The 23,632-nt window shown below is 48.1% G+C and overlaps 1 protein-coding gene across 1 annotated transcript in view; it reads right to left on the bottom strand.

Moving 5' to 3' along the window:
* Nucleotides 1-23,632, bottom strand: part of LOC119181510 (uncharacterized) — a 622,314-nt gene that overhangs the window by 72,415 nt on the left and 526,267 nt on the right. Inside the window, exon 7 of the mRNA XM_037432765.2 lies at nucleotides 11,490-11,575. Coding sequence (XP_037288662.2) covers nucleotides 11,490-11,575 — 86 coding nt within the window. The remainder of the gene's footprint in view (nucleotides 1-11,489; nucleotides 11,576-23,632) is intronic.

Here is a 23,632-nt window from a genome sequence, read left to right as displayed (position 1 = left end):
CGAGGTACCCAGCCGTCGGTGCGACGTGCAGGGCCTTGAGTACTTCTGGCCTCACTGCTGAAGTAACCACGAGAAAGTGGTTGGCTCGAAGTGGCGAAACGTTCGTCTTTAGGAGAGCTCCGTTTCGCAAGAAGAACGACTCCAGTCCTCTCTTGAAAACATTCAACCCTCGTGCTGTTACCCTTGAGGTATTCTACAAGGCTTCTGAGTTCCGGGTCAGCTCGCTGTTGTTCGGTGAAGTGGTCGGCAGTTATTATTCCTAAGAAGCTGTCCTCATCCAGGCTGCCAGAGTGGTGGTTCGGCGGGGCACGAGACAAGCAGTGAGAGTCAGACTGTGTTTTTTCAGACTAGTAAATGACGGTGACTTCGAATTCTTGAAGTCTGAGGCTCCATCGCGCGAGGCAACCCCAAAGGCCTTTCAAGTTAGCTAGCCAACACCAGGCGTGGGGGTCGCTCACAACTTTGAAAGGCCTACTGTAGATGTAGTGGCAAAATTTCGACGCTTCGGAGATGATGGCAAGAAACTCCTTTTCTGTTGAATAGTTAGCCTCGGCCTTGGATAGCGACCGGCTAGCTTAAATGATGAGCATTTCTACGCCACCAGCCCTTTGCACAAAGACAGCACCAAGTCCTACGCTGCTTTCGTCGGTGTGTACTTCTGTTTCGGCGTATTTGTCTAAATGTGCAAGTGTCGGTGGCGTTTCGAGGCGTCGTTTAAGTGCCTGAAATGCTTCCTCCTGTGCCACTTCCAACCGGAATTCAACGTTGATTTTCTTGAGGTGAGTTAGTGGCTTGGTGATCTGTGAAAAATGGTTGACGAAACGCCTGTTAGAGGCGCACAATCCGAGGAATCGGCGTACAGCCTTCTTGTAATTGGGCTGCGAGAAATAAGCAATGGCAGATATTTTCCACTAGTCGAAATGAACTCCAGACTTGCTTATCACGTGTCCCAGGAACAACATCGCCTCGTACGTGACGTGGCACTTTTCTGGCTTCAGGATAAATCAAGAGGTGCTGATAGCTTAAAGTACAGCTTCAAGGCGCCGGAGATGCTTGTCGAAGCTTGAGAAAAACACGGCGACATCATCTAAGTGCACGAGGCAAGTCTGCCATTTCAATCCAGTCAGCACGGTGTCCATAACGCGCTGGAACGCCGTAGATGCTGAGCAAAGAACAAATGGAAAGACCTCAAATTCGAAGAGGCCATCTGGTGTGATGAAGGCTATCTTCTCTAAATCTCTCTCGTAAACTTAAATTTGCCAATAGCCTGTTTGAGGTCCATTGATGAAAAGTACTTCGCGTTGTGGAGACGGCCATGTGCGTCTTCTATAAGTGGGAGAAGGTGAACGTCTTTTTTTTTGCGATTCTTTTCAAGTGGTAGTCATCAACGCAAAAACGTAGGGTCCCGTCTTTTTCTTCATAAATACCGTGGATGTCGCCCAAGGAGTCTGAGGTAGCTGAACGATGTCGGCGCGTAGCATTTCGTCGACTTGTTTTTTTACGACATCGCCTTCGCGCGTTGAGACTCGGTACGGGCTTTTTCGAACTGGTCGGGCCTTTTCTTATGTTATGATGCGATGTTTCCTGATTGAGTTGGGGTTTGTCGACTTCGCGATGATGACAAGAAGCAGTCCTTAAAATGCAAGAGCAGGGACTTGAGCGGGTCTCGCTTCCACTTTGAAAGGCGCGAATCGACATCAAAATCTGGTCGGGCACCTCGATTCGTCGAAGCAGCAATGACAGCATCGAAGGGGGCGAGGAATTGCTGATATTCACGAATTTGTTGATGTGTGTGACCGCCGTACTAGGTTAACGTGCCTGTATTCGCGACTGAAGTTTGTCAGCCCCACCTTTGCTTTTCCATCTCACAACGCAGCCATCCCTCTTACGACGCGAATTTGACGGTTCAGGATAAGGTGCTGATCGACCTCGACGACGCCTTCAAAGTTTTCGACTTTTTCGGTGCCAAAGGAAACGACGATGCTGAAGAAAAGCAGCACGGTTACCTGCTCTTCTAGCACATGCAATGCGTGATTCCTTGGCTGTAGGAGTCGGAAGCGTGTTTTTTGAGATTAGTGTGATTGACTGAGACCTGAGGTCGATGGTAGCGCCATGTTGAGTTAGAAATTCCATTCCAAGTATTACATCCCTCGAGCGATTTCGAAAGATTAGCTCGCTGCATAAATCTTGTTATTGATGGTGATTCGTGCTGTGAAGCTCTAGTAGGCGTTACTAAATGACCTCCAGCGGTCCAAACTTTGGGGCCTTGCCATGCAGTAAATCACTTTTTTTTGGAATTCGTCGTAAAAGACCCACTGACGACGGAAAAGTCAGCTCCAGTATTGACGACAGCAATGACGAGTTGGCCATCGAATATTACGTCGAGGTCGCCGGTTCGTCGTCGTGTGTTGTGGTTAGGTCGTGGCGTCGGGTCCTGGCTACTTCTATTTGGTCCACAGCTTTCAAGTTGCGTTGTGACGTTTTCTGCAGGTAGCGAAGGTTCGACTTAAAGACCCTTTTCGTGTTGCGGCGTGTGCTTTAGATTTCTCGGTGGCGTCATTGTCGTCGGCGGTAGAAGATCTTCGGTGGATCATCGTACAGCAACCGCACCTCCATCGGTTGCTGCCCTTATTTTTCCAACTAAGGGCTCGGAGATCGGCCCCGAACAGGGCCGGTGAACTTCCCGCGGTGTGGTGGGGCATATCGGCCTGGCAAAAGGGAACGATAAGGTTGCACGGCGGGCTTGTTAGTTATTCATGTTGTTCGAAGTATAGCGCATCTAAAACAGGAAAGACAAGAAGACACAGAACACATACACGGTGCCGTGTATGTGTTCTGTGTCTTCATCTCTGTCCCGTCTTGGATGCTCTATACCTCGAACAACAGAAACGATAAGATATTTGAGGTGTCAACTGCGCTCTCACAAGGTAGTCGGCAATTTCATGCGGTCGTTCACCCCGTTGTGGGCATTGCGCATTGATGTCGAAGCCCCGTAGACCCATTTCTCGGTACTGGCAATGGCAGTGTGTCCGGTTTTGCCGCAGTGTTAGCAGAGTGGGCGGTTGTCTGGTGCATGCCAAACGTCGGTTTTCCTCGGCGCGCTGCGCTGGCCCACTGGCAAACGGTAGGACGTTGGTGGCGGTGGTAGCAAACGTGGTGTCTGATGACGGAAGTGCGACGGGGTGGCGTTTTCGCGTGGACGTAAGGGAAGGGTCTTGACGGCGAGCTGCAGCAGCATAGCTCATGACTTGCACCTGCGGCTCTGGAGACTGAGAAACGCCCAGAAATTGCTGGATCTTCTGGCATATGACGTCTGCGATGGAGTCCACTGAGTACTGAAAGGCAAAGAGCTATTCACGGAGCTTTTTCCATACGATGGCTTGGATAGCCTAGTACAGGTCTCCAGTTTGAAACGACTGAACCTCCCCGTTGGTCATCGCCGGAAAGTGGCCATTTTACTCCCTCGTACGCATTTCCAGGGCCTTTTCAATCATCGTGGCCTCCAAAACGAATTCCGAGACCGTCTTTGGAGGGTTGTTACATGGCCGAAGAAACGTCCCTGCTTAAGTCCCCGCATCAGGAAATGAAGCTTCTTCTCCTCGTACATAATGGCATCGGCCTGACGAAACAGGAGCGTCATTTCCTCTGCGTGCATTCCAATGTTCTCGTTGGGGAGCTGTGCACAGGTCTCCAGTAAGGATTCAGCTCTTCGCTTTCGGACGACGGTTGTGAAAGTGTCAAGAAATGCGACACAAAATATCCGAGGTGAAATAGGCGTGCCTCAACTTGTCACTGTCGGTACAGTCATTGAACAGAGTGACTCGGTCAAACCTTTCAAGCCAGCTTTTTGGGTTTTCCAGCGGCAAACCAAGGAAAGTTGGTGGCTCCTTGAGTTGCCGGAGCAGTATCGATACAGACTGCACAGGGATTGTAATCGTCTCAGTGGCCGAGTTCAGCTTTTTAGTTTTCCCCGTTGAGTCCGGTAGGGGCCCAAAGTCTGGCGGGATCCCTTGCTGCCGCTGGCTGGCTTGCTGCTCAGCGTTAGCGTCGATGACCGATGACGGTATGGACTCGGCTCACGGCTGGAGGGAGGCGTTAGTTACATGGGCTGGGAAGCACCTCCACCAGATGTGAAATGGTCGTGACGTGCTTGAAGGCAGGAGACTGGATGGTCAGATTAAATTGTTTATTTGGGTGAACCTGACCTCCGTAAACGGAACATCGGGTTACAGTAGCACACCTGCGCTGATAGCGGCAAATGCAGCGTCGGCCGTTGATCAACGAACAAGTGGCGAAGCATGTCGGTGTTTATACACTTGCCATCAAATATTTTAGCGTTATACCTAGTGGCGACGTAGGTTGCCAAACAATCTGTGACGTTCGCGAAGAGGGCATAATCTTAACAAAACGGTCTGCTGTAACTTCGAAGCGTCTCTAACATCATATGTGTGGTTTGCGCTGAACGTAGTGCGACGGGGTGATAACAAAACGTGAGGAAAGGAACGTAGCATTGTCCCAGCATTAGCTTGAGCAGAAGTGCGCTTCGCTTTAGTTCTTCGATCTAACGGATTTACTAGTGCTTTACTTTTCCCTTCATGGCCGGTGCACTTCGAAGTTCGAAGACTCATGAGGTTCTTTCTTTTCCACCCATTCTTTTCATTTCGTGTCCTCTAAACCAAAGAACTCCTTACAAATTCAGCGTACTCATAGTGATGACGTGTTACTCATGTATATAAAGCAAATGGCTTTGTCCTGTACCTCCCCGTAGTTGATGCCAGTTTGTTACGAGGCTGTTTAGCAAGATGCTCTCGGTTAGGTTCTTGTGAAACTAAACCGGTGGCGGAACTGTCATCAGGGAAGAAGAGCTCTTTGTGTGAAAAAAAATAAAAACCCGACACTCGGCAGATTTAAAAAAGGAGAAAAGTAAAATTGATAGCAAATAAAACCTGAAAATACTAAAGAGCTAAAATTAACAAGGCTCCACAAGCTGACAAATAAATAAAAGCTTTTGGAAAAAATGACAAGCAACGACGGTCGCTGTTCTGTTGAGGCACACATTAACACAGCCAGGCTTGAACTGGGGGAACGCCGTCGGGGTCACGGTGTAACTCGGGGGACTGGTAGTGAGGTGGGCCTGAGTTCAGCGCCCTGTCGACGTGCCTCCTCCAATGCTTAGACGTGGAACCGTAGACGGACAGGAAGTGTCCGGCCAACGCCAGACAAAATGCCTGGTGAGCGCTTGAGGACGAGCAGCTTAGCCGACGCCGGATGGTGGTTCACGTTCGGGGACACGTCTAGGTGGGAGCCCGTGGCAGCCTTGCCACCGGAGCACGGTTGTCATTCCCGTCCCCTGGTAGCCTGCTTGCCTCACCACGTCTCTCATGTTCTTTGTTTCGGCTGTTTTCCTAAACAGCGTGGGAGCCTCTCATTGACACCGTATGCCAACGTCACCTCACGCACTCCACCTCCATCTTAGTTTCCCCGCTGAATACACGAAACGAGCTCGCTTCCACCCATGCAGTCGTCGTCGTCTTCTTTCTAGCGCCGATGCACTCGCGCACTTTTCAAACCACAAATTGGGTGCACTAACGCATTTAGCACTTGGCGCATTGTTGCGCATGTTTTCGCTCTAGAAATTGTTAAACAAATTTTACACTGAACAGCCTTTCATAATTTTGTGAATGAAAAGGTGCCGAACACATTGTTTTAGGAAAAAGACGCCATCCGCTTTTGAGGCAGTTACACGGGAGACCTTGCAAATTTAGGTGTGAAGCATTTCTCACCAAACTTCAGTGGCTTTAAACGTATCTATCTATCTATCTATCTATCTATCTATCTATCTATCTATCTATCTATCTATCTATCTATCTATCTATCTATCTATCTATCTATCCACCCGCGACTTCTGGCTGTCTTGATATTGGAATCGATATAGAAATTCGTATGGCTCAACATGACTGTGAGACGCGCATGATTGATTAGTCAATACATAAAACCCATCATATGTATGTCACGCATACCATTATTTACATTTCTTGCTCTTGCTGCTTATGCAGTGGTGTCGTTCAGATGACATTTTGCGAAACTGATCCGGAATAACATGGCTGCCTGACAAACATATGCGACAAATTGTAACGTGAAAACCATGATTTGCATTTCATGATTTTTATGGTGTGATTAGAAATGACTACACGTCATGCTTATGGTGCACTCGTGGTCGTTTCGCTAGCTCCCACATACTAAACTTGGCATCATGAGACGTGAATGAATGATGAAGGTGCATAACTGGGGCAAACATGATAATCACGACATGAGTGTCATATAAGAACATGACAACATACCACTCCGATGATGCACTCTCGACCCTTTCCCTAGCTCCTCATATACCATATTGGGCATTACAAGACACGCATAGGTGATAAAGCTACATGCCACGTCTGAACGTGATACTTATAACATGCGTGAGATCTTAAACATGACTGCATGCTATGCTGATCGCGTTCTCGCAGCCGTTTTGCTACCTCCACATATGACGCCACGTGGTACTAATTTGATATTACGTGACGTAAATAGATGACAAAGGTTAATGACACATCTAAACACAATAATCATGTCATGGAAGTCATATACAGCCTTATTTACGTGCGCCTTGTAACGCTGTGCTGGTTTTAAAGTGACATATCAAAGTTGGTCATTCGCGCTTCACATATTAATAATTCCCGTAGTATATGTGATCTGCCAATCTTTTCGTCTACCAGCACAAAGAGAAAGTCCTGCGCTTCCGTAAATAGGAAACATCGGCCGTTAAACACAAAGTAGCAATGCAGCTGCGTTCCCCGAGACGCACCATTATTGTTGAAGAACATTTCTATGGTTTATCTTGTGCAATTCTTGTTTTTACAGCGAAAGGTGTCACAAAATTCACAACACAGGTCCCGTGTGTTGTAGTTTTCCACCGCTGGTGTCCGTAATCACTATAGCTAGAAATAAAAAAACAAGTGAAGGAAAAACACTTAGGACAAAATAAGACTCGCAGCTGGGTTTCCTGTGCGCCAGCGCAGTATTGTACCACTGTTATGGCTGTCATCAGTATTGAAGCCTTTCGGTTCTTGTGAACTGCACGAAAATATTTCGACACATTCTGAGCAAGGCTGTGTCGTCAAGACGGGTTTGTTTCCTGTCAGGAAACGTGCACAAGGGTTCCCAGACCAGTTCGCGCAAAGAAAACGCACGAGCAAAGCAACGTCATTTTGAACTCGACTCCAGTCAAGGCTTTCCAGGGAAGCAAGGAGGTAACAGGGCGACTTTTGAGGTCACCGTGGGTCTGGAGAAACCAGAACTAGCGTGGTGTTTGCACTTTGTGCTGAAAGCTAAAGCCGAAGTGCAGCTGCAGCTTGCGAGGAGAAGCAAAAGCTTGCTTGAAGAAAAGCGAAGTCCCGAAAATTCTCACTTAAGCCGTAACCTTGAGCAAACGAAGATGCATTGAATGTGTTGTAGTGCCATGATCACCATCATAATTTCTCAATCACCGCGCCGCGCCTTTCGCGCAGCTGATGCTAGCTCGAGCTGCGCGAGGATTAGAACAAGCTAGCGCACTTGGTGTGTCGGACGTGGAAAGCCACGCGGCTCCGCTTCAGGCGTGGACTAAAGTGGCAAGAGGACGACACGACCACGTTGGCCGCCGTCCCGTCTTCCTCCCTCGCTACATTGGTGACCCGGAGAACGCGCCATTCGACGCGCCATCGGCTGCCATGTTTCCGCGACTCTGCCCGCCAGTGCCACCGTTCCAATCGACTTACCCCAAGGTATAGTTTATGCCGCTCGACGCCGTTCTTGCGGTGAATGGCATTACGGACCAGCTGCTGATGCACCCCATTCCTCTCGACGCACTTCCGGTAGAGTTGCGCCATCTCGCTGCCACTTGAAGCACCAGCCCGCAGCCTTACGATGCCTTCTGCACTGCGGTGCTCGCCCGCAACGGCCTCACGTATCGACCGCTTCCAGGGAACCGCGACTTTGGGGCTGTCACTGCGTCGCAATGTGTGCTACCAACCGTGGCCCCACCAGACTCCATGACGACTACCTTGCCGCCCGCATCGGAGTCTGGCACAAGTGACCTTTCACCCGTTTTCGACTTCCCAACCTCGAAGCTTTCGCCTTCAACAACGTCCGATAAATGAGTCCGAAGGTTCTCGACATTTGGGCTGAATGCAACCAGTCAGCCACGAGGTTTGTGTTTTCATCGTCCTCGGCCGACGACGCTGCAGGCATGCTTACCACCGGCTCGTCTCGGCCGACCTCCATGGCTCACAACACAACTGACACGTCAGGTTCTATGACGACAGCATCACCGAACACCCTGGTGGCTACAACGACTATGGGCATTGTCACGCCCGCTATTCACCTCCTGGTTGCGGAACCTTCACCCTCCCCGATGTCCGAAGGCGACTGTCGACCAGCCTCAATGCTCTGCACGTCCTGCCAGCAACGACCATCATCGTCCTCGCAGTTTCCCGCAGCTGAAGTTAAAGCCACCAGCCATCAACCTGGCCAAGCTTCCAAGACGCTGCGACTATGACTGACGCGCTTGAGGACGACGTGCCCGGTCCGCTTCAGACAGGGCTCACCAGGCATACCACGCCTGTGGTGGAGCAATCGAGGGGATGTTGGCTAGAAGCAGCCATCAATTATGCCGACCTGCACGCCAACCCTCGTGCGCGGACTACCGGAGGTCATCACACGAGCACAGGTATCCCGTCCAATACTCCGGGCGTGCCCACGCTGACTGGGTCCCACCACCACCATTCCCCGGAGCCTTTACCTCCGGACGGCAACAACCAGACGTGTGTCCACAACGCCAGCTCGTGTGTCACAACCGCGACGACGCTCATACCTCATACGTGTCTACCACCCATTACCCTACGTCGGCGACGACAACGTGCTTGGCGTCACACATTGCGGCAACATTTGAGCCGCCCTGCTACGCAGCCACGAGTTGCAGTCACAGCCCTGAAGACGGCGCAAGCGCCTACAAGGCCTATCCGACGCAATGTCCCACCACTAGTCGTGTACCCGACTACCCACCGTACACTTGGCGGCATTGTTAGGACACGTTCCTGCGTGCGTCGGCACGTCTATCTATACCGGCACGTCAGACGCCGCTCGACTTTGAGGTCGGTGTTGCGTCGACCCCAACGTCAAAACCCGCACTGCCGCCTCTCTGCTGACGTTAGCAGCATGACCTCGCGACACACGGTCCACACTCGGCCTGTCCGACCAGGTCATCGTGAGACCCGCTTGTCGGCGACCACAGCAACCCGGCACTTCATTCTTCGTCCCTTGCGCTTCTCCCAGAGTCGCCCACCGGAGACACACTGCTTACCGATGGCCCATAAACGTTGACAACCTAGACTTGCCAAATGAACACTTTATGGATTGTCGTTCATGTATATAGCACTTGTCGCTCTCTTTTTTTTTTCATATGCCTTCAAATCGCGCAAAGCGCTAAGGGGGGAGCCGTCATCACCATCATAATTTCTCAATCACTGCGCCGCGCCTGTTGCGCAGCTGATGCTAGCTCGAGCTGCGCGAGGATTAAAACAAGCTAGCGCACTTGGTGTGTCGGACGTGGAAAGCCACGCGGCTCCGCTTCAGGCGTGGAATAACGTGGCGAGAGAACGACACGACCACGTTGGCCGCCATCCCGTCTTTCTCTCTCGCTACAGTGTGGTTGAAGGGAAGAGAAACGGCCCTATCTTCTCCTGCCCTTGCGGGAGCACGCCTCAGCACCTCGATTTCGAGGCTCATTAGTCGACCACTATTCTTTTCCTCTCTCTCCACAGGATTAGCTAAATGGAGTGACATGTTGGGCGATAAGCTGTCGGGCCACTACATTGTCCCATTCAGTCAGGTAAGCTTGGCACGTGTACCGGGAGCCGGTCTTTTGAATCTCTCTCAAACTGCCAGAACAGTTCTTGGAAACCAAGGTCATTTAAGACCAACGGACGTGCACAAATTCTTGGTGACGTGTGCAAAACCTTTGTGTAGTGCGTTTCTGACATATTTAGGCATTGTGTAGATTGTGCCCTGTCCACGTGCATTGTGAAGTGTCTTTCTCCGCCTTCATGGGTGGAGCCCCTAGACCCTCGAGCATCGTATTGGCTGAAGTCGTGGACAATGCGCCCAAGGTTGGCAAGGCGGCGCTATATAAGCGGAAAACTTTTGTATATTTTCAGCTCTCCTGTTCAGTTCGACTTTTTTAGTACTCCGTGATCACTTGATCACCTCTATTCAAATACTAGTTACTAACCATGTAAATAGGTTGTTCTTACGAGCGCCTTATCTTACTTGTTGGACGATGAGTCCTAGGACGCGAACCCGGTACCTTAAGGAGACCCATGGGACCTGGAGTCGCAACACCACTAAGCTATGCCACTGCTTAAAATTCCATTGCAGGCTGGTCGTAGGCAGACGTAAGATCGGGAAAGTAATCACGTTATTATGTGTAATGAAGCATTTTTACCAGCACACCAAGAGACAGGTGTCACAGAATTCAAATTGCGTAATTCGCGTGTCATCGAGTGCTCTAACTCACTAGAATTTTTTCAGGCAGATCATCGTTTTCGTCAGCCAGAGCATAAACGAATAGCACAAAATTTCTTGGAGGTATGAAGTGGATACTACGCTTCTCCGAAAAATGACGAATATTATCTTAAATATTGCCTGGTACCACGCAAATTCTACAATGATTTATGGCGTAGTTAGTACCATGCAAGTGTGCTTCTAGCAGCTACCCAACAATTGTTTAGGAAAAGCTCTGAAAAACCGCTCTTGCTGCTTTCGCTGTGACAGTGATGCGCGTTCCGCGCTGGCGAGGTGGTCTTTAAGCTTTGGTAACAACTACGTGAACAGATAGGCCGTCGCGATTATAAGTATAAAAAGGATATGAAAAATTGAAACCGCTGAATTCCTGTCTGATGTTCAGTGGTGTTTTTACTATTCGGATTATACGCCCGCAATTCTTGAATGCCTCGTTTTATGCCGACAAAAGAAAGTGGAAAGTAACATTTCTCAGTAGTGCCTGAAGCAGGCTTTGGTAATTAGTCGCAGCTCAGTCCTCAGCAAGTCCTTGATGTATATCTGACAGAACTGTCATGATGATCGAAGCGTACACTCGTATGAGTGCGTGTGTTTGAGCAGATTAGTTTTTCATCTTTCCAATTGCCGCGTGCTCTTAAAGTTGATATGTGCAATTTGAGTTGTTTTCACATCTCTGTGCATCTCAGTGCTTTGCCAGCATGTCGTCTGCAAGCATTTATTTTAAGTTTCAAATGTAAAATCTTGTTATCTCTCTTCAATTGCAAAAAAGCGTGCATTTTAGGCAATATAAAATCTACTCTAAACGCGTTTGTGCGAACATGGTATTGCGAAAGAGAGCTTTTCTTTGTCGGCATTGAAAATCATAATTTATACATAATGTAAACACTCACTCTGAATTTGGATCTTTAAGCTGAAGTCGCGCAATCATGCTGGATCCTGGGGGCTGCTCTGATTCGGGTATGTCGAAGTATTCTGGCTGTGAACAGAAAGATAGGCAGAGCGTGCATGAATGAAGGTAAATGCCGCAATTGATATTCTAAACAAAGTCAAATGCGTTGACGAAAAATTGTTTCAAGATGAACCTATGAGGAAAACAGTGGCTTCAGCAGGGTTGAAAGTAATTTTTCTTTGCTCTGCTCGTTTTTTCTCTCGCAGTTAATAACATACAGTTTATTCATTACTGGGACCTCTTTCTGATACAAATGGTGGAAAAATAGCCGAATGCCATATTTCTTTTTACACTCGACAACCGTCAGATCAATGCCATTGCTATGGATCCGGTAGTGGCATCGCAGGCATGAATACGCGAGTGAGTTGGGGGGTTCGTTTTGTACACTTTCATAATAAAAATATAAAGCAGCGCTTATGCACACGTCGAATGAAGAAAGTGGCACATACGACGCTGAACTTGCAACTGGTTTATTGAGAAACCATGGTGTGCTGACGTGAGCTTTTGGAGCACAAGGATCCATTAAAAAAGAAATCAACAAATTTGTTCAAGCATTGCTTTCAGTGTGAGTGTATGTCGTTCTTTGTACACACAAAAATCTAATTTGTCCGTAGCGAGGTCTACACAACAAAAGTAGTTGAAGCTTTGTCTGTAATTTGAAAAGCGAGTGATTTGGTTGGCCAACATTCTCTGGCACAATCACTAAAGCTATATGGCTTGTTAAACAGGGGTGATCATAGAGCTCACATGAAGCTGAGTGAGGGTTTGGTAGGTATGTAATCCTTGACATCACTTTTAACAATGAGCATGCGCAGTCACCTCTAAGGAACGTACATGTTTTTTTTTATAAACGCAGTGCAGGTTCATTTTCTTCATTCGTCCTGCGTCTCAGCTCTGTTTTCTAGTTTCATCATGGAAACCCACCAACTCGCCCAATCTGCTTCTCTTCTCACATTACAACTTTTGAAGCTGTCCACAACACCGCATTGTTGCTGAAGAATATATTAACCCAATACGCAGGAGACTCATTCCACCGCCTCTGAAAATAGTAACGTCTTATTTAGGCGACCGAAATTTTATACATTGATTTCAGGACATTATATTGTGAGACCGCTGCCATTACTCTACCACAGCAGTCTTATCCCTCTATTACAAAAGGAATGAGTGCTTTGAGTGTCTCCTTCATCATCGGGTTTTAGGAAGTGTGCCACCAGTCTCGAAAAACTAAAACAAAAACTTTGTCTTAAATTGGCGTAATTGCTTGATTATCTAGTTAAAAAAAATAACTCTTACCTTATTAAAATGCACTATTTGAAAGTTTTTCTACTGAGGTTCTCTTTATTTTTTCAACCACGCATTTTTGTACCATCTCTCTAGTTTTCACCGCCAAGAGTCTAACCGTGTATTAGCGCTAGATGTTGGCCCAGCTAGTGCGTCATGACTTTCAGAGACAGGGTGTCAGCGAAAGCACAAGAACACGTAGACAAGAAGAAGGTGGTACACCAACACAAATGCTGGTGTTTGTGTGTACGACCTTGTTTTTATGTGCGTGTTTCTGTGGTGTCGCCCACACTCTTACTGTGGCAGGTTCGCCTTTCCACTGTTGGGCCTAAAACCAAAGGCTTGTGTCCAAACGTACACCGGGGTTGGTATCTCTACAATGATTCAGAACTTTCTCTGCTGTTTATTAGCTTCCCTACGGCATGATAATTATCATTCATGTTCACTTCATCTCACTTTATAACTTTGTGTTTTATGGCGATCTGACCCAACCTCGCTACAAGAAAAGCACTTCCTTTTGTAATATAAGAAAATGCCCCTTCCTTATTTTTTTAAACCTGCGGTAGGAAATCAGCCCCAGTCGTTTCTCCATCGCCGCGTTCCGGTAAATTCTTGCCGACTTTTTGCTTCATGGTCTTTATTGCCATATCGCGTACACTACCAGCCGTGCAATCATTGTCCGGCCCCCTAGCTTATTATTCTCGACTTCGGGTCTGTGCTTTTATGTAAATAAGTGAACACTTTCTTTAAACATGTAATATTTTCATGCTTCTTAGCCGCTTCCGAACCTCATATCGTACTAAGTTGTCCTCGCTTCATAACTTATCCGCCACATACCGCCCTTTCCAGCTTCATATGTTGTCCTCTTGTGAGCACCCAATGCCAGGCGCCTCACAGTGATTCAATTCACATCGATTGCTGATTGCGCCTCTGACCTAATGAACTACACTGTCTTCCTAAATGTTCCTCTGTAACCATTAAACCTGTCCGCAGACCTCGAATCACCTCGTACGTATTGTGTCCGCAACACGCTTTTTGGTTCATTATAACAGCATTCCTCTCTCATTTCGCTGCAGAGGTTTTTTCTCTACTTCGGCGTATCTATCACCCTCATTTACTGACCAGTCGTCTCACAATACAGAAAAAATGAAGGGCAAGCGTGAACAAACTGTGAGGGAGGCTCGGGCAATAGGAGGCTCGTGCAATGGGAGGCTCGCGCTGTGGGCTCGCGCTGTGGGGCGAGCGCGAGCCTCCCTTAACGCTTGCTAGTAGTAGCTCCACCACCTGAGCTACGCCTGCCAACTTGTTCATGTTTTCTTGAGTTGAATAAATTGTCGGCAGCCACTAGCAGCTGTTCAGGGGTAACGATTGGTTATGATGAATACTCATCAGCACTCCACTAACATCAAGAAAACGACATGGCAGCGCCTGACTTTCGTGGGTGGCCTGATTTCAGCAGGAGCCCTCACTCCAGAAAATCTTAATATTGGAGCATAATGTTCTTATTCGAGCCTAACAATATCAAGGACGCATCGAAAAAAACGTGCTCGTGTACTAACAATGTGCGGGGAACAAACTTAGGACATTACCTGAGCCCTCGTTCAACACAAGCACCTCAACTGAGTCAGCTACGAGGACATAGTCGAGATGCTCCTGGCTAACTCCGATTCCCTGCCGTGTGAGGTATTCTGCAAAAAACCTTTCCTATGATGTCACTAAGGCCACGACGAAGCGGTTAGTGATTACGTCGCAGTGCTCAAGAAGCTACCAGCAAACTGGAAGATTGAAACAAGCGCAGACAAAGTGGCGATTCTGACCATGTTGCCTCATGACGTAATATTGCGTGATCATTTCGTTTACGTTCTTTACACAGCACGCAGGTTCAGTAACGACTGTTCACAGGGAAGGGCCTGAAATATAGAACGAAAAAGAAAGGCAGACATGTTCACCAAAATAAGCCTGGCTGGCTACGCTATATGTCGGGTGGGGCAAAGAAGAAGAATATAAAAAAGAATTCAAAAACAAAGAAAATGAAATGAACATGCAGTTAGCGAGAGCACACACAGCAGCAAACTCGCACTGGTATTTCACGGATGCTCGGGAAGTCAAGTCGCCTTCAAGTAGCTCAGTGGCTTTCTCGGCCTTGTACACGTCAGAAACCATGCGAAAAGACCTCCTGACTTTCTTTTCGGACAGTGGTCTTGAATTAGGTTGACTGAGTTTCAATCCAAAAACACGTTGTTCACTCTTATAAGATGGGCAACGACATAAAATGTGTTCAAAGTAATCCTCAAAGCCGCGAGAGTAGCAGGTCGCTTGAATCCATGCGTCCATGAGTCCGCATGAGTACAAACATTTTCAAGTTTCAGACAGCCTTGTGGAACTCCTACAAGAAATCCGGACTCATTGTAACGGCCTGCATGATGAAAAAGAAAGAGGTCAAACCGGGTAAAAACAACTGTTACAGGGGTTTATAGGGTACGCAGTGACCGAAACGATAGCAGCAACAGCAGGCATTGAGCTTCTACACGTGTCTATCTTCTTCCTCATAATCACCCCCGGTATCATGAGGTAGCTATCCTGGCAACCAAAAGAGAAGTCAGAGGAGCATACTGCGGCTTGATAGGGTTATAGTAGACTGTTTATCGCACCCGACGACGAAGATCGGAAGATGACGTAAAGATTTCAACCACATAATTAACACGAGAAGTCTCCGCAACCACGTGATAGGGTCCGTGGTACTGCAAAAGAAGGTTACAAGAAAGGCCGTGAGCAGCAACTTGCGAGACCTATAGCCACACGAGAGAGTCGATGGTGAAAAGGTCGGGAGGAATGTGGGAGACGTTACGCTGTTTTTGGCGACATTGTAAGGAGAAATAACGGGCCAGTTGCCGGCTTTTCTCGACCTGCTGATTCACTGCAGACACAGGCTGGCAGTCTTCAGCATTCGGTGGGTATGGTAAAAACGCATCAATGGTGCTAGAGGGTTCACGACCGTATAGAGAAATAGTGGTGATAATAGGATGGTGGTTTGGAAGGTGGTGTTGTACGCAAATGTGACAAATGGAAGAACAAGATCCTAATTGCCGTGGTCTGACGCAACGTAGGTCTACAACATGTCACCAAGTGTTCGGTTAAATTGTTCCGTTAATCCATCTGTGGTTGGGTGATATGCAGTAGTGGTGCTGTGAATTATAATGCATTGAGATAGGAGTGATAGAAACAGGTCTGATAAAAATACACGGCTGCAATCACTGAGAAGTTCATGAGGGGCACAGTGGCAGAGGACAAAGCTGCGTAAAAAATTTACAGCTTGGCCGCAAAGGCAAGGCAACGAACGTGTTAGCAACAAATTGGAAGGTCACGCGCTGAAAGGAAAGCAGATTGAAATGTGCCATTTCTTTCTCACGCAAAAATGACGCAGGAAACGTACTCACAGGTATATATGCACGTGAATAGGCGTCTATTTATTATATCACTGTGCCTTAAAAGCGCGCACTTTTCGCAAACAGAGACAGCAGACGGCAGGGACCTCTGGGCACCGGCTAACTACGACAGAATAGTTCCAGGTAAAGCCCGAGGCCAGCCAAGGCGTGCGATCCTCCCCACCGCGAGATAAGAGCACTCCACTTCTCTAAGCAAAGAAAAGTACGTGTGGGAGATTAGGGCGCGTGCCGTCGCGCAGTGTGGCGACGTGTGCTTATTGCGCCATCTTGCTGGTGATGCTGAAAACATCATAATTTCAGCCGAGATGCCAGTCAGGAGTGGTCAATGATAGGTATAATTAGCTTGCCATTTGAAAGGTGACGAACGTGCTCTTCGGTGGCTCAGTGGTGAACGACTCGCACTGATGATTCAGAGGACGCAATTTCAATTCTACGCACCGGAGTCATTTACTGGGTTATTTTTCGTTCTTGCATTTATATATATATAGATAGGTGTACATATAAGGTGAGTTACTGCGACGTCAACGCCATCGTCGACGCCGACGCCAGCGGCAGAATTCAGCCCAGTGTCCATATAATTGCTATCGCAATTATAAAACGAGGCAACGTCTTCTGCTGTTGGGGCAGGTAATGAAGCGGCTTCCAGTACATGGGAGAGCCACTTAAAAATCATTGCCGACACGATCAAATGGCTGGAGAGGCGCTGCAGAGTGGTGTGAGACTGGTTTGCGTCGTTGGCCAGTGAGGCAAAAGAGGGCGTATTTTCACAAGAAGCTGTTCATTCCGCACCAATACTAGCGCAGACGAAGGTGTGTGTACGTCTTGAACATACCGCCATGACCACACAGCTGGTCATTTTGGAAAGCGGGACACAAATCCCGACGAAGATGGCGGGGCACGACCAATAAACCTTTTTGACCATTGTTGTGGTAGTTACGGCGGTATAAAAAGCTGTCGCGCATAGCTTAATGCTGCGTCTTACAGCTTAGCACTCGCGAAGCAGGGGCGGCAAGGGAGCATGACCAAACGTTCAGGATCGGGACGATCCATGAGTCATTCCGTTGCTTTCAGGCCGCGTCCAAGATGTGAAGTGGGGAAATACGGTGATGGTTACTAGATGCGTCGGCGCCTGAATGAGTGGGAAGCGTGACAGGGCGTCAGCATCAGAGTGTCGGTGGTGATAACAATATACGACGTGAATTTCGTACTCCTGGAGCTGGAGGGCCCATCGGGTGAGGCAACCTGAAGGGTACTTGAGGTTTGACAACGATCACACAGTGTGGTGATCTGGTACGACGACGAAAGGCCGACCGTAAAAATAGGGGCGAAATTTCTGAACAGCCCATATGATGGCCAGGCCCCCTTCCTTGTTTACGGCGTAATTGATCTCAGGTTTTGTCAGTGCATGACTGGCATACGCGACGACGTATTTGGGGTTGCCATCATTGCGTGTGCGAACACAGCACCAAGGCCGACGCCAGTGGCATCAGTGTGAATTTCTGTGCGTGCATCGAATTGCAGTGACGCAAGACTGGTGGATACGTAAGCAGGCAGCAATGTGTCGTAAACGCATCGTCATAAGCTTCTGACCAAGTAGATAGCTCGTTGTCGCCGTGGAGGAGTGCATAAGAGAGGTGCGATAGCAGTAGCAAAATCTCGAGCGAAGCGTCGAAAATAGCACAGACCGAGGAAGGTGCGTAGTGCTTTCAGTTTAGTATAGGCTTTGGGAACTCGTATATGGCGCGAAGTTTGGCAGGATCAGGGATAATGTCTTCTTTGGAGAGGACATGGCCTTGTATAGTAAGTGCGAGCGGCGAATAGGCACTTTCTCAAGTTAAGCCGGAGGCCGGCTTTCCGGAGGCAGGACAAAACATGAAGTAATTGGTATAGATATGTAAGAAAATCTGCCGAAAAGACGACAATGTTATCGAAATATCAAATACAAGTGCGCCACTTCGGGCCGCATAAGATGTCGTCCATCACGCGTTTAAAGGGAGTGGGCGCGTTACAGAAACCGAAGGGCATTACAGCGAATTCGTACAGTCCATCTTGTGTTACAAACGCGGTTTTGGAGCAGTCAATCTCAGCCATGGGCAATTGCCGGAAATCCAAGGAAGAAAAAAACTCCACTTCTCGCAATGAGTCGAGTGCGTAGTCATATCGTGGCAACGGGCACACATCCTTTTGGGTAATCTTGTTAAGCCTGCAATATTCGACGCAAAAGCGTGTCGTGTCATCTTTTTTTTTCAAACAAGGACGACAGGTTGTGCCCAGGGTGTTTTAGAAGCTTTAACGACACCACGTTGAAGCACATAAATTACCCATTCATCAATAACGCGCTTTTCACTTTCCGATACTCGGTAGGAACGCTTTTCAAGGGGCGCATAACTTCCGGTGCCGATAGTATGCGACACAGCCGTTGTGCGGCCAAGTGTCCCTGCTTGGCGGTAAAAAAAAGGAAAGTGTTGAGTGAGCGATGAAGTTGGTTTAATTGCGTCGTCATAAAATACCTCGCTATAATAGGTGTGAAATATTGTGGTAGTGGACGATTAATTAACGTCTCGAAGGTGGCCATATCAGTGAGGTCGATCATGGTGCCGAATATCGAAGATGACGCCAGCGGCTCGGCATGGCCGAGGATTTCGCGGCGGTGCAAATTAAGTGGCTTGGGCGATGGATTAGAGATGTCCATAACAAAGACGCCTGAATTTACCTCGAGGACAGCAAATCTAAATGGCAGTGATTTGCGGCGAATTAGAAGTTCAGATGCTGCACTGAACCACCGTTTACAGAGTCACAAGAGATGCAGACAAGAACAGTAGACTGGGCAGGCAAAGTGGTGTAATCAGAAACTGTGATTTCGCGACATGTGTCCTTGTCATCGATGACGTCTGTCGAAAACGGAAACAACTGGGGTACAGCGCGGGCGCAATTGATGATCGCACGATGTGTTGAAAGGAAATCTCACTCTAATATGACGTCATGAGAACAAGATGACAACACAGTGAATTCAATGATATACAACATTCTGAATGACGACATGGGCTGTGCAGGCACCGGATCACTCGACGTGTTGCGCATTGGCTGTACAAAGGGATAGCCTAGAAACAAGCGTCGTGACTTTTCCGATATGGTGGCATATTCGGGCATCAATCGCTGAAAGGGCGGCGCGCTGATGTCGACAAGGATAAGCGTTCATGTTCCTTCTATGACGACTTCAATAACGTTTTTGGGAAAAGTTTGAAGTCTGATGCACTTCACCGGAACCGTAGTTCTTGCCTCCTGAACTGCGCTACTTAGTTTTCCTGGCGTGCAAGGTTCTGCCAATGGAGCTTGCGAGAAAAGGCGCGGCGGCGAGGAGAAGGCGAGCGGTGACAGGCAGGGTGGTTTTGCGGAGTTAGGAGCAGATCCGTAGTCGTCTGAATAACTGTGGCAGGGTCGACGTGGCGCATACGCGACCCAAGGTAGATGCACATTGTTGGAGATGGTCGGCACACGAAGCGACAGCAATGGGCCAACTAGGCTACAATAAAAACAAATAGAATGATCGTCTTCTGTGCGCCCAGAGTCATCGGCTCATGCGTACTGTACGACTGGTCGGCCGGGTCGCGATACTGGCGGGCGAATAGGTGGACCTCGTGGGCTGTAACCTGGCAGAGGCCTGGAAGCGACTGCGGCGTACGTCAGGGAAGCAGGAGTCAGAGCCTAATTGAAAGAAGGCGGGACTTCTTTGGCGAAGTGGTTCCTGATGATATTTTGGAGAGAAGGCGCTAACAGGGAATTCAACTGGTTGTGACTAAGCAACATCAGCAAAAGCTGGCGAGTGACCTCTTCTCGGATGAAATCCTCAATCAGTAGCAGAAGAGCTGAGTTGTTAGAAGCAATAACCATTCGCGAAATTGAAGTCGCCTGTGTATAAAGGTGGCGGATGGCTGCACATTGTTTGCGCAGCTCATCAAAACTTGGACAAAGACAGAAAAGTTCAGACACTGTGAACGGGTTATTTGCAAGCCACACATGAAAGGCATCGTCTTAGATCCCTTTCAAGATATGCCTGATTTCATCGGCACCGGACATTGCGACATCAACGTGGTTACACAGCTCGACAACGTCTTCAATGTAGCTAGTAAATTATTCACCGTTTCACCGCACACGGCCACGCAACCGTTGCTTGGCTCGAAGCTTGCGAACAGCGCAGCGCTCGAATATCTCCGTCACCTACGTTTTGAAAGCATCACATTTCGGGAAGCCACCTATATGGTTTCAATGCCACAAAATGGCGATGCCACTCAAATAAAATAACACACAGTCGAGCATCGTGGCGGTGTCGCAGTTGTTGATCACGCTTACCTATTCGTATTTAATAGGCCAGTGTTCAGCATCCCTCTCTTCTGTACCGCTGAACATTGGTCGGTCGCTTTGACACGATGGGCCAGGGCAGAACAACGTAGGCACCAGGACTGCAGGTTGTTCCTGTGGTTGAATTTGTACTTCATCCGACATTGCAGAGGCTGGCTTGAGATTTCAGTCACGAAGTTACAGGTTTGCGCTACCCAGTAGTTCCACCACTTGTTACAGGGATTTATTAAAGTACACAATGATCGACACGATAGCAGCAACAGCAGGGAAGGCGTAGCCAGGGAGCGAACAGCTGAGTGATCCAGGTGAAGACAATGGGCTTCTGCACGTGTATATCTTCTTCTGCACGCAAAGAATATCCCCGACAAGAAATTCGACAGTGGCCTCAGCACCACTCGCGACTCTGCAGGGGTCATTAGACATGTCACTACGACCTCAATAGCTCAATTGAAGCGTTCGACACACAGGAGGCTATATCATATCTGATCAAAGCACATGTGCTATCTACATGCACAATTGCCTCGCGCATACACTCACCTGGCCCTCACCTTTGCTAACCCTTTCGACCGTCGACTATAGCTACCAATGCAGAATAAACGATGGCATTAATTTGTGTTTCGACAACTCAGCTGTCCAGTCTGTTCAGTTTACACGCGAATGAAACATGGTGTCATAAGTGGGCTGAGGTCAACCAGCGTGAACAAATGGTTCCCGATATAAGTGAACGCAAGAAGCAACGACATCGAGCACCTGAGGTCGCCCTAACCGTTACGTTTTACAGCTGATAGAGGAAGGAACTGAAAGAGGTTTCGTAAACGATTCGAGTTTTTTCTGCAAGCGACGACATGCAAAGTCAATCCGTGGTTGGAAGCGGCGAAAACGACTCTGCTCCTCAGTGTGGCAGAAGAGGAGGCCTTGGCGCTTTCAACAGTTTTGTATTCAGCGGCACAGAAAACAAGGAAGACTTCAGCGCCGTTATTGCCAAATTTGAAGGGTACTGCTTGAAGCAACAAAAGAAGTACACATTTTCCATTCCCGCAGTCAAGGTGAGGTGGAGCCCTTTGAGCAGTTTCTAGGTTAGCTGAAACTCAAGCACAGCACTGCAACTTCGGGACCATGGCAGACGACTTGGGGTGAGACCCAAAGTGTTTTTGGAACGAACTCCTCAAGACTTCGAGAAAAAATGCTGAGAGACAAAAACTTGGCGTTGGAAAATTTATCGTCCTTTGGAAGGCGCCGGAAACATCAGCTCGTCAAAATGAATTTTGGCAGAAAGCAAAAAAAGAACTCAATATGAGCGCTGTCACAGCCAGTAAGGGCTCCCCCAGAGGGTCCAGGAACGACCTAAATTGCATCCAATTCAATCGAAAGCATGCCTTCAGACGCTGCCTGGCGTACGAAAAGAATGTTACCCGTGTGGTAGCTGAAACCACTTCATGTCTTGTTGCAGCAAAAAAGAGCACGTGTATGAAGTGCAACATCAGAGTGATGACTTCAACGTACTGAATGTCGCCAACAGCAGCGCAAGCAGAGAAAAAGATTGGCGTATGAACGCTTGCATTGACGGCAAGTACATAATCTTTCGGATAGACACAGGATTTCAGGCAACCTTTTCGCCATTTTCAATGTATCGGAAGGTCAAGATGACAACTCTGATGCCCAGTAGCGCTGTTCTGAGATCCTACGATGGCAACAAGATCAAGCATATCGGCAAGTTTTCAGCACTCATTGAGATTGGTTACCGCCAGGCGAACGCATAATTTTTTGTAGTAAAAAAGAACCACAGCATTATCTTAGGCTTGGACACCATCGAGAAGCTTGTAATCGTACAGCGGGCTGCTGAGAGCGTAACGACGAACGACACTGAAGAAATTGTCATAGAGTTTTCACGCCTTTTTCAAGGAACAAAATGCGCCCAACGTAAATACGAAATTGCGCTGCACAGGGACGCCGTACCAGTCGTCCAGCCAGCTCGTAGGGTTGCTCTGTTCTTGCGGGTGTCACTCTGCACTAAACTGAACAGAATAGAAAAGAAAGACATCCTCCAGAAAGTCAGCAGCCCCACAGATTGGGTAAGCCCCCTGGCGATTGTACTGAAGAAGGACGGCAAATTGCGGGTATGCATAGTCCCAAAACGTCTCAATGAAAACTTCAACAGGGAACACTACCAAAGGCCGCGCCGAGAAGATATTGGGGCGGACTTAGTAAGCGCGAAGTTTTTTCGCCTCTCGACGCAAATGTGGGATTTCATCAAATTGCATTAGACGAACAATCATCAAAGATATGCACATTCCCGACGCCTTTCGGTCGTCATCTCTTTCTTTGTCTGCCGTTCGGTACAGCTTCAGCTAGCAAGGTGTTTCAAAAGGTTAACATGTGCTCGGTCTATCTGCCACAACGATGGAAGGCACACTTGTTCCAACGCGCTCAAAGACGCAAGCACTCCAAGCCTTCATCGACTTCTGTGCGTGTGCGGACCGTGCCGCCTCATAGACGAACGCTTTTGCTTCACACTACTGACTGTGCTTGCAAGACAATTTCTTGTTATTCCATTCACATTTACCTTCTACCCTCTCTTCTTCCTATCATCTTCACTACCCCATTTCTCCATCTCTAAAGGCATGAGCCGTGCCCCCATGACGCAGGCAGAAAATAACGTCATTTTTATCTCTTTTTTATCCTTTACCTCTCTCTCTCTAACAAAAAGCCCTTAACGAGGTTTTTGATAATCTTGGCGGTTTACTTGTGTATGTTGACAATGTGTTATTTGGGGAAACACCAAGGCCGAGCATTATGAAAGGCTGTGTAGAGAATTGGAAACAGCTGAAAAAGCAGGCCTTACCTTTAATGCCTCCAGATGTCCCTTAGGACTACAAGAAGTTCTCTTCTGGAGTGACATCATTAGCGACAAGGGTATCAGACAAAATCCTGATCTTTTTGACAGTCTTTTGAAAATCCCAAGTCCTCAGGACAAATTTGCTGTCCAAATGTCTCTTGG

The sequence above is a fragment of the Rhipicephalus microplus genome, unplaced genomic scaffold, assembly GCF_043290135.1.
Source record: "Rhipicephalus microplus isolate Deutch F79 unplaced genomic scaffold, USDA_Rmic scaffold_14, whole genome shotgun sequence".
NCBI lineage: Eukaryota > Metazoa > Arthropoda > Arachnida > Ixodida > Ixodidae > Rhipicephalus > Rhipicephalus microplus.
Note: the sequence above shows the minus strand (reverse complement) of the source record. Positions and strands in the feature narration are given on the sequence as shown.